The sequence below is a fragment of the Grammomys surdaster genome, unplaced genomic scaffold (genome assembly GCF_004785775.1).
Source record: "Grammomys surdaster isolate TR1022 unplaced genomic scaffold, NIH_TR_1.0 267, whole genome shotgun sequence".
NCBI classification, from domain to species: domain Eukaryota; kingdom Metazoa; phylum Chordata; class Mammalia; order Rodentia; family Muridae; genus Grammomys; species Grammomys surdaster.
The window spans coordinates 1,990,802-2,002,350 of NW_021604708.1; the positions used below are offsets into that span (position 1 = coordinate 1,990,802).

The window sequence follows — 11,549 nt, forward strand, 5'->3', positions numbered from 1 at the left end:
TAGATAGATAGATAGATAGATAGATAGATAGATAGATAGATAGATAGGAATAAAAGCTGCAGGCAGGATAGAGGACTTGCCTGCATGACCATCTCTTTGCTCTCACCGCCAGGGCCTTGGAACCACTCATAGAGGACAATCTGGTGATCATCAGTGCTCTGGTTCCCATTCAGAATGATGGTGTTTTGAGGCAAAGTGATGGTCTGATTTGGCCCTGCATTGGCAACAGGTGGGTAGTCCACAGCATCACGGATGATGAGAGCTGCAGTGGTGGAGTTGGTTGCACCATCTGAGTCTGTGATGGTTAACCTATAAAGAGAAAAGGAAGCTCCTACATCCAAGAGCATGTTGTACCTGGAAATAAGTGGTCACCTTAGCCTGCTCAGACCAACCATTCCCAGAAGAGATGAAAACAGAAACTTGAAAATGAGGTGAAGAGCTGGGCGGTGGTGGCACACGCTTTTAATCCCACCACTTGGGAGGCAGAGGCAGGCGGATTTCTGAGTTCGAGGCCAGCCTGGTCTACAAAGTGAGTTCCAGGACAGCCAGGGCTACACAGAGAAACCTTGTCTTGAAAAACAAAAAAACCCAAAACAAACAAAAAGAAAGAAAGAAAGAAAGAAAGAAAGAAAGAGAGAGAGAGAGAGAGAGAGAGAGAGAGAGAGAGAGAGAGAGAGAAAGAAAGAAAGAAAGAAAGAAAGAAAGAAAGAAAGAAAGAAAGAAAATGAGGTGAAGAAAAGCAAAGGAAGCAAGAGAATTGTTTTCTTTGCTTCTGTTGCCATGGGTTCATCTTATCCTTTGAGTGATAAAATGTTCCCATATTATGGTTTAGTCTTTATGAATTTACTAGTCTCTGAGATGCTGAGTGGGAATTGTGTTCCCTCCAGGCAACTCAGAAGTTTCTCTAGACCACTCAATTCATCCTAAGAGTATTACCAAGCATAACTCTTAAACCACAAACCAAACCCCTGGAATCTCTCTCATCAACTTCAATCCAAGTTAGGAAAAAAGAAAAAGGCTTAAAGGCGCATGTGAACCAAAAAGGCACTTAGATACCATACTGTTCAGAGTGCTCATTTTGAGGTCATGGATGTAGGGAAAGATTTTACTTCCTTCTGGTTAGAGATACATTGCTTTTATTTTTTATAGAAAGCATCAGTATCAAGAAACAATCAAAAGAGAAGTCCTGGGAAAACACAATAAAGGTGGAACCTACTTGCCTAAAAGTGTAGTTACCAGGATCTAGGTTCGACAATTGTAAGATTGGGACATCAGCTTGAAATGCCTCTCCTAGGGAGGGCCCGTCGACTTCTTCCCAGTGGTAACTCACTATTTCAATATCATCTGTACTTTCTACAAAGATGAAGAAAACAAAATCCAAAGTGAGTTATGAGGAACGTGAGATGAGAGCTTTATAACACACTGAACATTTAAATGTGTTGACTATAAGTAACATTCACACAGATCTCAACGATACGCATTATGCATCGCACAGCTGTCTCCCAGCCCCCAAGTTGTCAGCACTATTTTTCTATATTTGCATAGGTTTGAGCAGGGCTGTTCTAACGTGTAAGAAACAGAGTGACAGATGCTGTAGCACAGAATGTCACCCCTTGAAATTCTGCTCCTACTCACCTTGGTGACATGCTACGGGCAGCTTCATATCTGAACTAACGGTTCCTTTACCATATTAATGATTAAATGTAAATTCAGAGAAAGAGACTGTGTTTTGCATGAAGTTTCTCCACTTAAAAGAGCAAAGCAGGGTAGGACTGAGATGGCTCAGCAGTTATAGACACCTGTCAAATTGAAGACCTGAACTCAATTGCTGGGACCCACAAGGTGGAAAAAGATAATTGACTACCAAAAGTGGTCTTCTGAATTCTACATGTGTGGTGTGATGTGCACAATATACATTTACACACACACACACACACACACACAAAGAGAAAGCTAGTACTGTAGCTCAGTGGTATAGTGCTTAACTACCGTGCATGTGAAGCCCTGGGTTTGATCCCCAGTAGTAGAAGAGGCTGTGATTTGGCATAGTAGTTCACCAGCATTCAGGAAACTAAGGCAGGATTATCTCCATGAGTTCAAGGCCAGACAGGGCTACATGGTGAGACCTTGTCTCACAAAAAGAACAGGGCTGGGGATACAGCTAAGTGACAGAATGTTTGCCTGTTTCATCTACTGTGGTGGAATTTTCCCCTAATTAATTGTTTGGATAATAAATACAAGAAGCCAATCGCTGAGCAAAAAGGAGGAGGCGGGCCTTCTGTGTCTGAGAGAGGAAGAGGGGACACAGAAGGGAGGCACAGCCTTTTTTGTATGGCAAGGCGGGAGCTAGAGGAGCAGGATACAGACTAGAACGGTTGGAAGATTTCCAACATAGACTAGTTGATGAGTTTAGGATGATAGATACCTCCTCCAGTGATTGTGTTATCTGTTGATTCTAAACTAAGATTGTCTGGTGTTTTCTATTCACGGAGACTCAAGGAGGGAAAGAATTTAGCTGGGTCAGAATTCAGCCAGGCTTTGGAACGGGAAGATTGGGCAAGGACGGAGTTCCAGGGGAGAGGTAACCACAGCTGGCCTTGGGGACCAGGAGAGCAATCTCAGAGCTCTAGAGAGGCAGAGTTGGTGTTTGTGGGAGAGGTATTAGCTAGGAGAAACACTTCAGCTTGGTCTCCAGCTATGTACTGGGACTGGGAACAACCAGTGCCTAGCCACCCTAGCCACCCATATCGTGGATTTTTTTTTTTTATAATTACGCACTACATCTACAAAGGTGTGGTAGGTTCAGTCTCCATATCACAAAAACAAACAAATAATAAAAGAGAGCAACAATGTGCCACGTAGAACCATAGATCTAGACGGAAGCTGGCTTTTCATCAAATTCATTTAGGGATTAAGTTTATGTGGCCAACTAATAATCTGTATGGCTTTTGTAACTAAGCTAGTCTGAACCAAAAGATTTAAAAACTGTGAGGCTTTTTCTCATACAATCATCTCCATTTAAAGTGTCCTTTGTCAGCCGGGCAAGGAGATACATGTGCCTATAACCCCAGCACTTGGGAAGGGGTCAAAAGATCATCAGGTCAAGGTCAACATAGCAAGTGTGGCAACAGCCTGGGCTGCATGAGAAAGCAAGCAAGCAAAGAAAAGAACAAATGTGCTGTATGTTCGAGTTGGGGGGGGGGAGTTGGATGTGGACAATGACACTGAATAGATGAGAGCAGGACATCGCTGCCACATCCACATCAGCAGACTAGTAGACCAGGAACAACAGGCAACAGGCATAACCACGCCTTTTCCCTCTCAGCAGGACGTGGGATTAACTTTGTGACTGGATGAAACTAAAAGCAGTTGCAGAACACTTCACATCGTTAAACCAAGCCAAACACTGGGTGTGTTTACAGTCTATTCTCAGGTGTCTGGACACTCGAAGCTACACCACCCTCTACTTAAAGAATAAACTCTGAATAAATTAGCAAAATGAAATACTACCCACTGTCACTGAAGCCAACCTCATTCGTATTTAAAGGCTCTGTGCAATTGCTAATATTACAACTGCTAGATGATTTACAAGAGAATCCTTAGTAATTATTTGAATTACAAATCAAATATCCAACCTTAACGAACATTATATTTGTTTGTTTATAGTTTGTTTTAGACAGCGTCTCATATATCCCAGTCTGGCCTGGAACTCCCTAAGTCACTGAAGATGACCTTGAATTCCCAACCCTCCTGCCTTTGCCACCCACGCGCTAGGATCACAGGTATGCTACCACTCCCAACTGGAAGCTGAAAGGCCTAGGAAAGGAAGCTAGAAGAAATGCCAGTTTGTCATGGTGTGAGTCTTCTTGGCCCTGACACAAAGCACTCAATCTGACTGTACAAACAAACAGAAACCACAAAACATGGAGGATACGTACGGCTGCCGTCGATCAGGGCTGAGGTCAAAGGCACACTGAGCTCTTGTATCTGGGGAGAAACAACAGCTACAGGTGGCTGGTTGACTCTTGCAGCTGTGAGACAAAAAAAAGGCAGCAACTAAGCCTACACTGCACACACCAGTCAGACACAAACAAAGGCACCCACTTTCTAAATGCTTATTCCAAACATCCTGTAGAGGCCTTCACATACATACCCGCTGCCCCTCTTCTCCCCCACACACCTCCCTGGGTCTCAACTGGAAAACTCCCCAGACTGTCAAACCCCTCCTGTGGATTTTGAGCTTGACTGTCAGTTGACAATTCTATAGGTAATCCCAGACTCAAGGGGTAAGTCGTGAAATGTGTGCTGTGGTTACAGAAAAGGAAGACTAGATTGCAGGGCCTTATTTATCCCAGGAGTAGTGGTTTGAATAGGTTTGGCCCCCAGACATTCATGTGTTTCAATGCTGGGCCATAGGGAGAGGCACTATTAGGAGATGTGGCTTTATTGGAGGAAGTGTAGCCTTGTTGGAGGAAGTACATCACTGTGTAGGCAGGCTTTGCGGTCTCCTATGTTCAAGCTCTGCCCAGTGTGGAATAAGAGGCTCCTCTGGCTGCCTGCTGAACACAGTCTTTCCCTGATGCCTGCAGATCAAGATGTAGAACTCTTGCCTCCTCTAGTCTGCCTACAAGCTGTCATGCTTCTCACCATGATGATAACGAACTAAACCTCTGAAACTGTAATTTTCAGATTAAATCAACAATTAAATGTCCCTTGGTCATGGTGTCTCTTCCCAACAATGGAAACTCCAACTAAGACATCAGGGTAGCCTCTGATTCATTATGGATGACCTTAAAGTCCTGATCCCCTTGTCTGTGCCTCCCAAGTGCTAGAATTACAGGGTGAATACAGGTGTATTCGGTGCTGGGCAAGAACTCTACTAACTGAGCTACATTCTTAGACCATGAATAGGCTCTTAAATCTTTGACTGAAGGTGCTTGCCACCATCACTAGACTTCAGCTGTATTAAGTAGACTATGGGAAAAGTAGAGCGGCTGGACACCGGAGAGATGGATAGGAGGTGGGGTATCTGCTAACATGCTGATGCAGGGCAATGGCTCAGCTGAACTGATGGGTAATCAGAAACTAGGAGCCTGGACACAGATAGAGCAAGGTGTACCCACCAGGACTGAAGGTCACCTGCTCTAATCCACACAAATACACTGAATTATGATCCAGAGATGGGTTTGATAATCAGCCCATGACATGCATGTGGCCCTGATTCTTTAGGTTGTTCGGATGAATGCATTTGAAATATCCAAGCTCCTACATGAAAACTAAATCATAAGGAAAGAAAGTGGATAGAGTAAGTGTGGGACAGGGAGGGCCAAGGTACAGTTTGTTATCACTCAAGAAGAGAAAGTAGTTACCTTGTATACTTGAGTAGCCATGTTAAGAGAATGCTAGAGTTACATAAAAAGCAAAACAAAACAAAACAAAACAAAAAAAACCGAACCTAATCCTTGCACATGTTCTCTACAAGGGTGCCTGTGGTGGTTGGTTTAATGAGAATAGTTCCCAAAGGCTCACTGAATGCTTAGTCCACCAGGGAGAGGAATTGTTGAGAAGGATTAGGAGGTGTGGCCTTGTGGGGGTAGGTGTGCCCTTGCTGGAGAAAGCCACTGTGTCACTAGGGGTGGGCTTTGAGGTTTCAAATGCCTACACTACGCCCAGTCTCTTCCCTCTCCCCACCCCCACCTTGCCTGCCTGCCTGCTGCTGCCATGCTCCCTGCCACAATGATAATGACCTAAGCCTCTGAACCTGTAAGCAAGCCCTTAGTTAAATGCTTTCCTTTATAAGAGTTGCCTTATAAGAGTTGGTCATGGTGTCTCTTCACGACTATACAAGTCTAACTTGTATACATAAAGATAAGAGTATGCATTAAACATCGTCTGGTCCAAACTCCAAACGTCAGTCCAAATATCCAGAAATGAGCTCAACCTGAACTGTAAGATTTCTGGTGGTTAGATAAAAGCCAGCATTCCTTGGGAACTTGGGAAGCCAGTTCCCCTCTACCAAAAGGCCCCTTTATCTCTGGCAGAAGGGACATGTGGTTACCCTGTGGTGTCTATCGGCATATCAAAGCCCATACTGGCTCCCTCAGTATCTACAGTAAACACTTTCCCTTCCACTATACCATGGAGCAGTCGTGTCCACAGTTTATACCACCATGTCATCCAGGTGTCAGAACTTGAGACTCATACATATAAGATGTCATTCTCCCAACAGACTGACCTGGCATAACCGTGACATTGACATATCCTTCTCCAAATGCATTCTCACTAGAAACAGCCACTCTGAAGGCATAGAGTCCCACAGACAACTGCAAGGTGAAAATAGACACACAAGTGAGCATCTAAAGACACGGGCATCTGCCTCCTAGAAAAGGCTACAGTGTCCAAAGGCTTGGGAGGAAGCTTCATTTCAGTGTGTCTAGCACTGCTACACATTTGAGAGCTGCACTCTAGGATGCTTAGTAACAGATGTCACAGGCTTTAAATCAGCCGAGGACAGACAGTAGCTATCAGAGTAGAATGTATGGAATCATGCTGGACTTTGGGTTTTGTGGTGAGGGGGTGGGTCAAAGCTGCAAGGGAGCCCAGGACCTCACATATGTTCAGCAGAAACTCTACACTGATCAGCAAGAGTCTGGAGTCACATATTTCCAACGTGGGTTACTGGCAGAGGTCTGGGTACCACACTTGGAGAAATAGCTCAGTCTCACAGCAATGATGTGAGCTGGTAAGGCCCTGGGATTGGTACAGCCTTGAACAGGAAGACATTCACCTCATAAGAAACCAGATCCCAAGCTTCCTCTTGGAACCAAGGAAGTGGAAGTGTCTGCTTGTGTGTGGAGCAGTATCTGACAATCTAAGCACCTTGTGATCCAGAATACAACTGCTGGAAACTCATAGAACATACCTGGTGGACACCTAGAGACATCTTTAACACTGTAAAGACTGAATGAATTAGACCCAGGCTTTGAACCTACCACACAGCATTCCCCCTTACCCCCAGCCTCTTTCTCCAGGGCTGTTATTTCAAGGAATTTAAATGAAGAAAAGCACTGGGCGGTGGTGGCACACACCTTTAATCTGAGCACTTGGGAGGCAGAGGCAGGCGGATTTCTGAGTTCGAGGCCAGCCTGGTCTACAGAGTGAGCTCCAGGACAGCCAGGACTACACAGAGAAACCTTGTCTCGAAAAACCAAAATAATAATAATAATAATAATAAAATAATAATAATAATAAATGAAGAAAAGCTATTAAATATCTCCTCATTTTATCATCAAATCTGCCTGATTGAGCTTTATTTAATTATAAATTTCTGATTTTTTTTTGAAATGGGAAATCTGGTTATGTCTCCGAGGCTGGCCTTGAACTTCTAGGATCAAGCAATCTTCTTGCCTCACTTTCCCAAGTAGATAAAACTGCAGGCACATGCCATCATGCCTAGATTCTTCAGCTATTCTTAATCCTAAGAGGGAATTCTGCACTCAACAGTAAAGACTTTGAAAACTGGAGTCTGAGCTGTGCAACCTGCTTTGTTACTTACTTGAGAGAGGTGAAGAGTTGGCTTGTTTTCTTGTTTGATTTTACCTTGGAAGTCTACAGGGTGGCTCATTAAACTCCATTCATAGGTGTAAGTTGTGTCTGAGGGAAAAATCAGAAATATGAATGCTTCTCAGATCTGAGAGGTCACCTAAGGAGGTGAATGCCTTAAACCAACAGCATCAACTGCTATAGATACGCAGAGCTCTGCTTCCAAGCCTCATCCTGGTAAGGAATCACAGGGTCTCTGTGTCTTTGCAAATAAACAGAAACAAACTCAGAAACAAACTGATCATGAAAGTACACAAATGATAGATGAGCCCTGGCTGTCCTGGAACTCACTCTGTAGACCAGGCTGGCCTCGAACTTAGAAATCCTCCTGCCTCTGCCTCCCAAGTGCTGGGATTAAATGCATGTGCCACCACTGCCCAGCCTGAATACAAATTCTCATGCTTCTGTGGCAAGCACTTTCTCCACGGTACCTCCCTAGCTCCTGAACTTTTTTGAGCAGCTGGTCTAGAGTATTTTGAGAGCCTCTCAGTGGTGTTGTTAAAACTACAGCATCTGCAAGCAAGCCTCCCATTGCATGGCAGTCCCTCTCCTCACAGTGGAATCTTCCTGGCCTCCATGGGTTGTCACAGACAGATCAAGGTCTTGCATATGGCAACCCCTCCTCTCTGATATAACATTATGTATTTCCAACCTGATCAGTTAAAGATTATGAATTATATTTAACTTCCTAGACAACTACAGCATTTATGCTACCTCAGTAAACCTTGACCGTCTTCCATTGTGGAATGTTCTGGGAAAAGGCATCTAGCCCATGGTCTATGGAAACCTGCCCTGGGAGAGAATACCCCAGCTCTACCAGTCTCTGAGTCACCTAAGAATACCAGATTCTCACCTGAAGGGGGCGCTGGCTCAACAGAGGCCTTCAGTTCTGCTTCTCTGTCTGGTAAGGTTAGTACCAGGTTATCTCCAGCAGACACGGCAAGTGCCTTTACTAAAAGTTAAACAGAAACAGTGCATGCCATTATCCAATACAATATTAACCATGTCTCCATAAATATACCTGCTCTTAGAATGATCATTCCTCATATGATTTTACCTAAGGCACCCCACCTTGGGGCCAGTATGCTCTGTTATGCTGCAAGATAGGCCTTGTAAGTTTAAAACTTCCTGCACGAATCGACACTGTGAAGAAAATAATCTTTCAGAATGAGCCAATGTGTTGGGTGGCAGTTTTACCAGTAGGTGAAGGACTACTGATGGCGTTTGTTTTCTCTGTTGCAACCAGCTTTTTTCTTGACTCCCTGGTGAGCGGCCCTTACATACAGAAATGTCGAGAGTGCTCTGTAAGTGTCTCAGTGTCATTAGCCACGCTGCTAGCATCCGGGAGCTCCTCATAAATGGCTGCTAATGGCCTTGCTCTTGGAGCTTTTCCAACAGAAAACCCAGGAAAGCTCAGTATGAAAAGGTAATTTAACTCCAGCAGCAGGGACATTAACTCTCATCAGAAGTGGCTACCTTCTAATGCAGCGGAGCTCATTTACTGTACAACCTGAATGGCATCAATACAGTCCTACTATGGCTTTGTAGGTTTGCCTCAATTGGCCATTAGTTTCACTGTCACTCATAATGTGGTTCAGAATAAACCATTTGAATTGAGATTTCTGAGACTCTAGCTCCCCCATCCAAGCTTATCAAGAGCTTGTGCCATTCTCAAAGATACACCAATATTCTGATATCACCAGTAGCAGCCAGGGATCTCAATCCCAGTGCAGCTTCTCGTCTCCACACAGCTTCTCTTTTACCACAATCCTCTCCTCACTGAAGTTCAGGATCAAAGTCACTGAGTAGGACCAGTTCTGGGTGTACCACCGATACCAGTCAGGTTTCAAATGTAGCTGAACCTTTATGACAGTAGTGATAGTGGTATTACTATTATTTGAGACAGAATCTTATATAGCCCAGGCTGGTCTCTTATTCGATATGTAGTCAGGGATGATCATGAACTCCTGGTCCTTCTGCCTCCATTTCCCAAGTGCTGGATGACAGACTTGCACCTCCACACTTACCTACACCCTTTGAATTGAGCTGTAGCTATAGCCAACCTCATATTCAAGTTGATGTTGGAAACATTAACCCCCACTGACCTTCTAGACAATGGGTCTTATTTGGGGTTTTATTTAATTTTCTTGTACTGTAACAAAATGCCTGGCAGAAGCAACTTGAGGAAGGAAGGGTTTATTTTAGCTCACAGTATGGGTAGGCACAGTCCATCTAGGCAGGGAATGCAAGGCATCAGGAGTGTGGGGCAGCTGATGTCATTGTGTCCACAGCCAGGAAGCAGAGAGGGATGAATGCTGGTGCTTAGCTCACTTTTCCTTTTTTATGCCATCCAGTCCCTGACTCCTGGAGTGGTGCTGTTCACAGTTAAGGTTTTCCTACCTCATCCAACCTAATCTGCCGGGGAGGGGGGGGGGGAAGCAACCCTGGCTGTTCCTCATTCTTCTTAGTTCCTCACGAGGCAGTGGAGGGGGAAGAGCATAGGCAGGGTAAGACTTGGTCTTACAAGATATTTAGGGCTGCTACATAATACCTATCTTAAGTCTAAGTCACTTTGCGCAGTAGCTGACCTGCCTAAGTTCCACTGAGGCCAGAAACGGCTGTCTCTGGCATTTATCACCTCATCATTAGCACCAGGGGATTAAGTAAAGTAGCCTTTGTTCTATCTTTGCAGGAACTACTGCAGCTCTAACTTCCTGCCTGCTAGCTGAAGTCACAGGAAGAAAAAGGGACACACTGAAAAGAGGTTTCAACTTTTATTTCTATGTTTTCTCTAAAAAGTTTCCTATGACAGTTCTCTTAAAAAGGGGGGATCAGGGGACTAAGTAAAGGATTAATTGCTAGAGTCTTTCCCTCTTGTCCAGATGCCTCTCACTTGTCAGACTAGGGAGAAGTTTGGAGTAATAAACTTCTATTGAACCAAGAGAAGAGAGTCACACTTGCAGGAGAAAAAAACTTTTACACATGCAAATATGGATTAAACTCACATAAATTTATATACAGATTCATGCTTATTAATTCATACATCTGCATTCAAACCAGTTGGGTCCAGCTTACATGCTATCTCATAATTACATAGTTACACACACATCCATACTTGCATGTATATATGGAGCAAAAGACCAAGCACCAGTGCAAAAAGAACTCACTCATTCTGGATGAAAAATGAGCTCCAATCTTTATTGCACAGAGAAAGAAAAGGCTTCTACCCTTTTATTGCTAAATGAATTAAACTCAAGTCTATAAGAAAAAAGTTTTGTTCTTTTTAGTAAGACTAAGTCTGCCTTGTTATTAGAAAGGGCCTGTTCTGTCCCATGGTGAAAAGAAGCCTGCCTGCTCCTTCTGCTCTCTCTGCAGCTTCTTCTTTTTCCCTCTTTCTCTCTGCATTCCGCAAATTGCTCTCTTAATATTTTAAGTTGCTTTATAATTTCTAAGTCATTCCACTCTGCATTCTCCTTCTAAGCTTGGTCTCTCCTGCTCTGATGTAACAATGCTCTTGCTCCCAGTGCCTTGTTCCCAGTGCCTTGTTCCCAATGCTGTGTTCCCAAGGCTGTGCTCCCAGTGCTGTGCTCCCAATGATATGTTCCCAATCCTGTGCTCCCAATGCCTTGTTCCCAGGGCTGTGCTCCCAATGTTGTGTTCCCAATGCTGTGTTCCCAATCCTGTGTTCCCAATGCCTTGTTCCCAAGGCTGTGCTCCCAATGCCTTGTTCCCAATGCCTTGTTCCCAATGCCTTGTTCCCAAGGCTGTGCTCCCAATGCTGTGCTCTCAATGATGTGTTCCCAATGCTGTGCTCCCAACGCCCTGTTCCGAATGCTGTGCTCCCAATGCCTTGTTCCCAGGGCTGTGTTCCCAATGCCTTGTTCCCAATGCTGTGTTCCCAATGCTGTGCTCCCAATGCTGTGTTCCCAATGCTGTGTTCCCAATGC

The 11,549-nt window shown here is 44.3% G+C and overlaps 1 protein-coding gene across 4 annotated transcripts in view; it reads right to left on the reverse strand.

Annotated features, from left to right (window-relative positions):
* Kiaa0319 (KIAA0319 ortholog) overlaps positions 1–11,549 on the reverse strand; it is a 59,386-nt gene that overhangs the window by 31,596 nt on the left and 16,241 nt on the right. For 3 of the 4 annotated variants that reach the window (XM_028776323.1, XM_028776325.1, XM_028776326.1), the window contains 6 exons: positions 8,456–8,554; positions 7,556–7,653; positions 6,236–6,323; positions 3,939–4,031; positions 1,221–1,353; positions 81–309 (listed from right to left, as the gene is read on the reverse strand). In XM_028776323.1, the coding sequence (XP_028632156.1) occupies positions 81–309; positions 1,221–1,353; positions 3,939–4,031; positions 6,236–6,323; positions 7,556–7,653; positions 8,456–8,554 (740 nt within the window). The remainder of the gene's footprint in view (positions 1–80; positions 310–1,220; positions 1,354–3,938; positions 4,032–6,235; positions 6,324–7,555; positions 7,654–8,455; positions 8,555–11,549) is intronic. The other variant, XM_028776324.1, reaches the window with a different exon arrangement.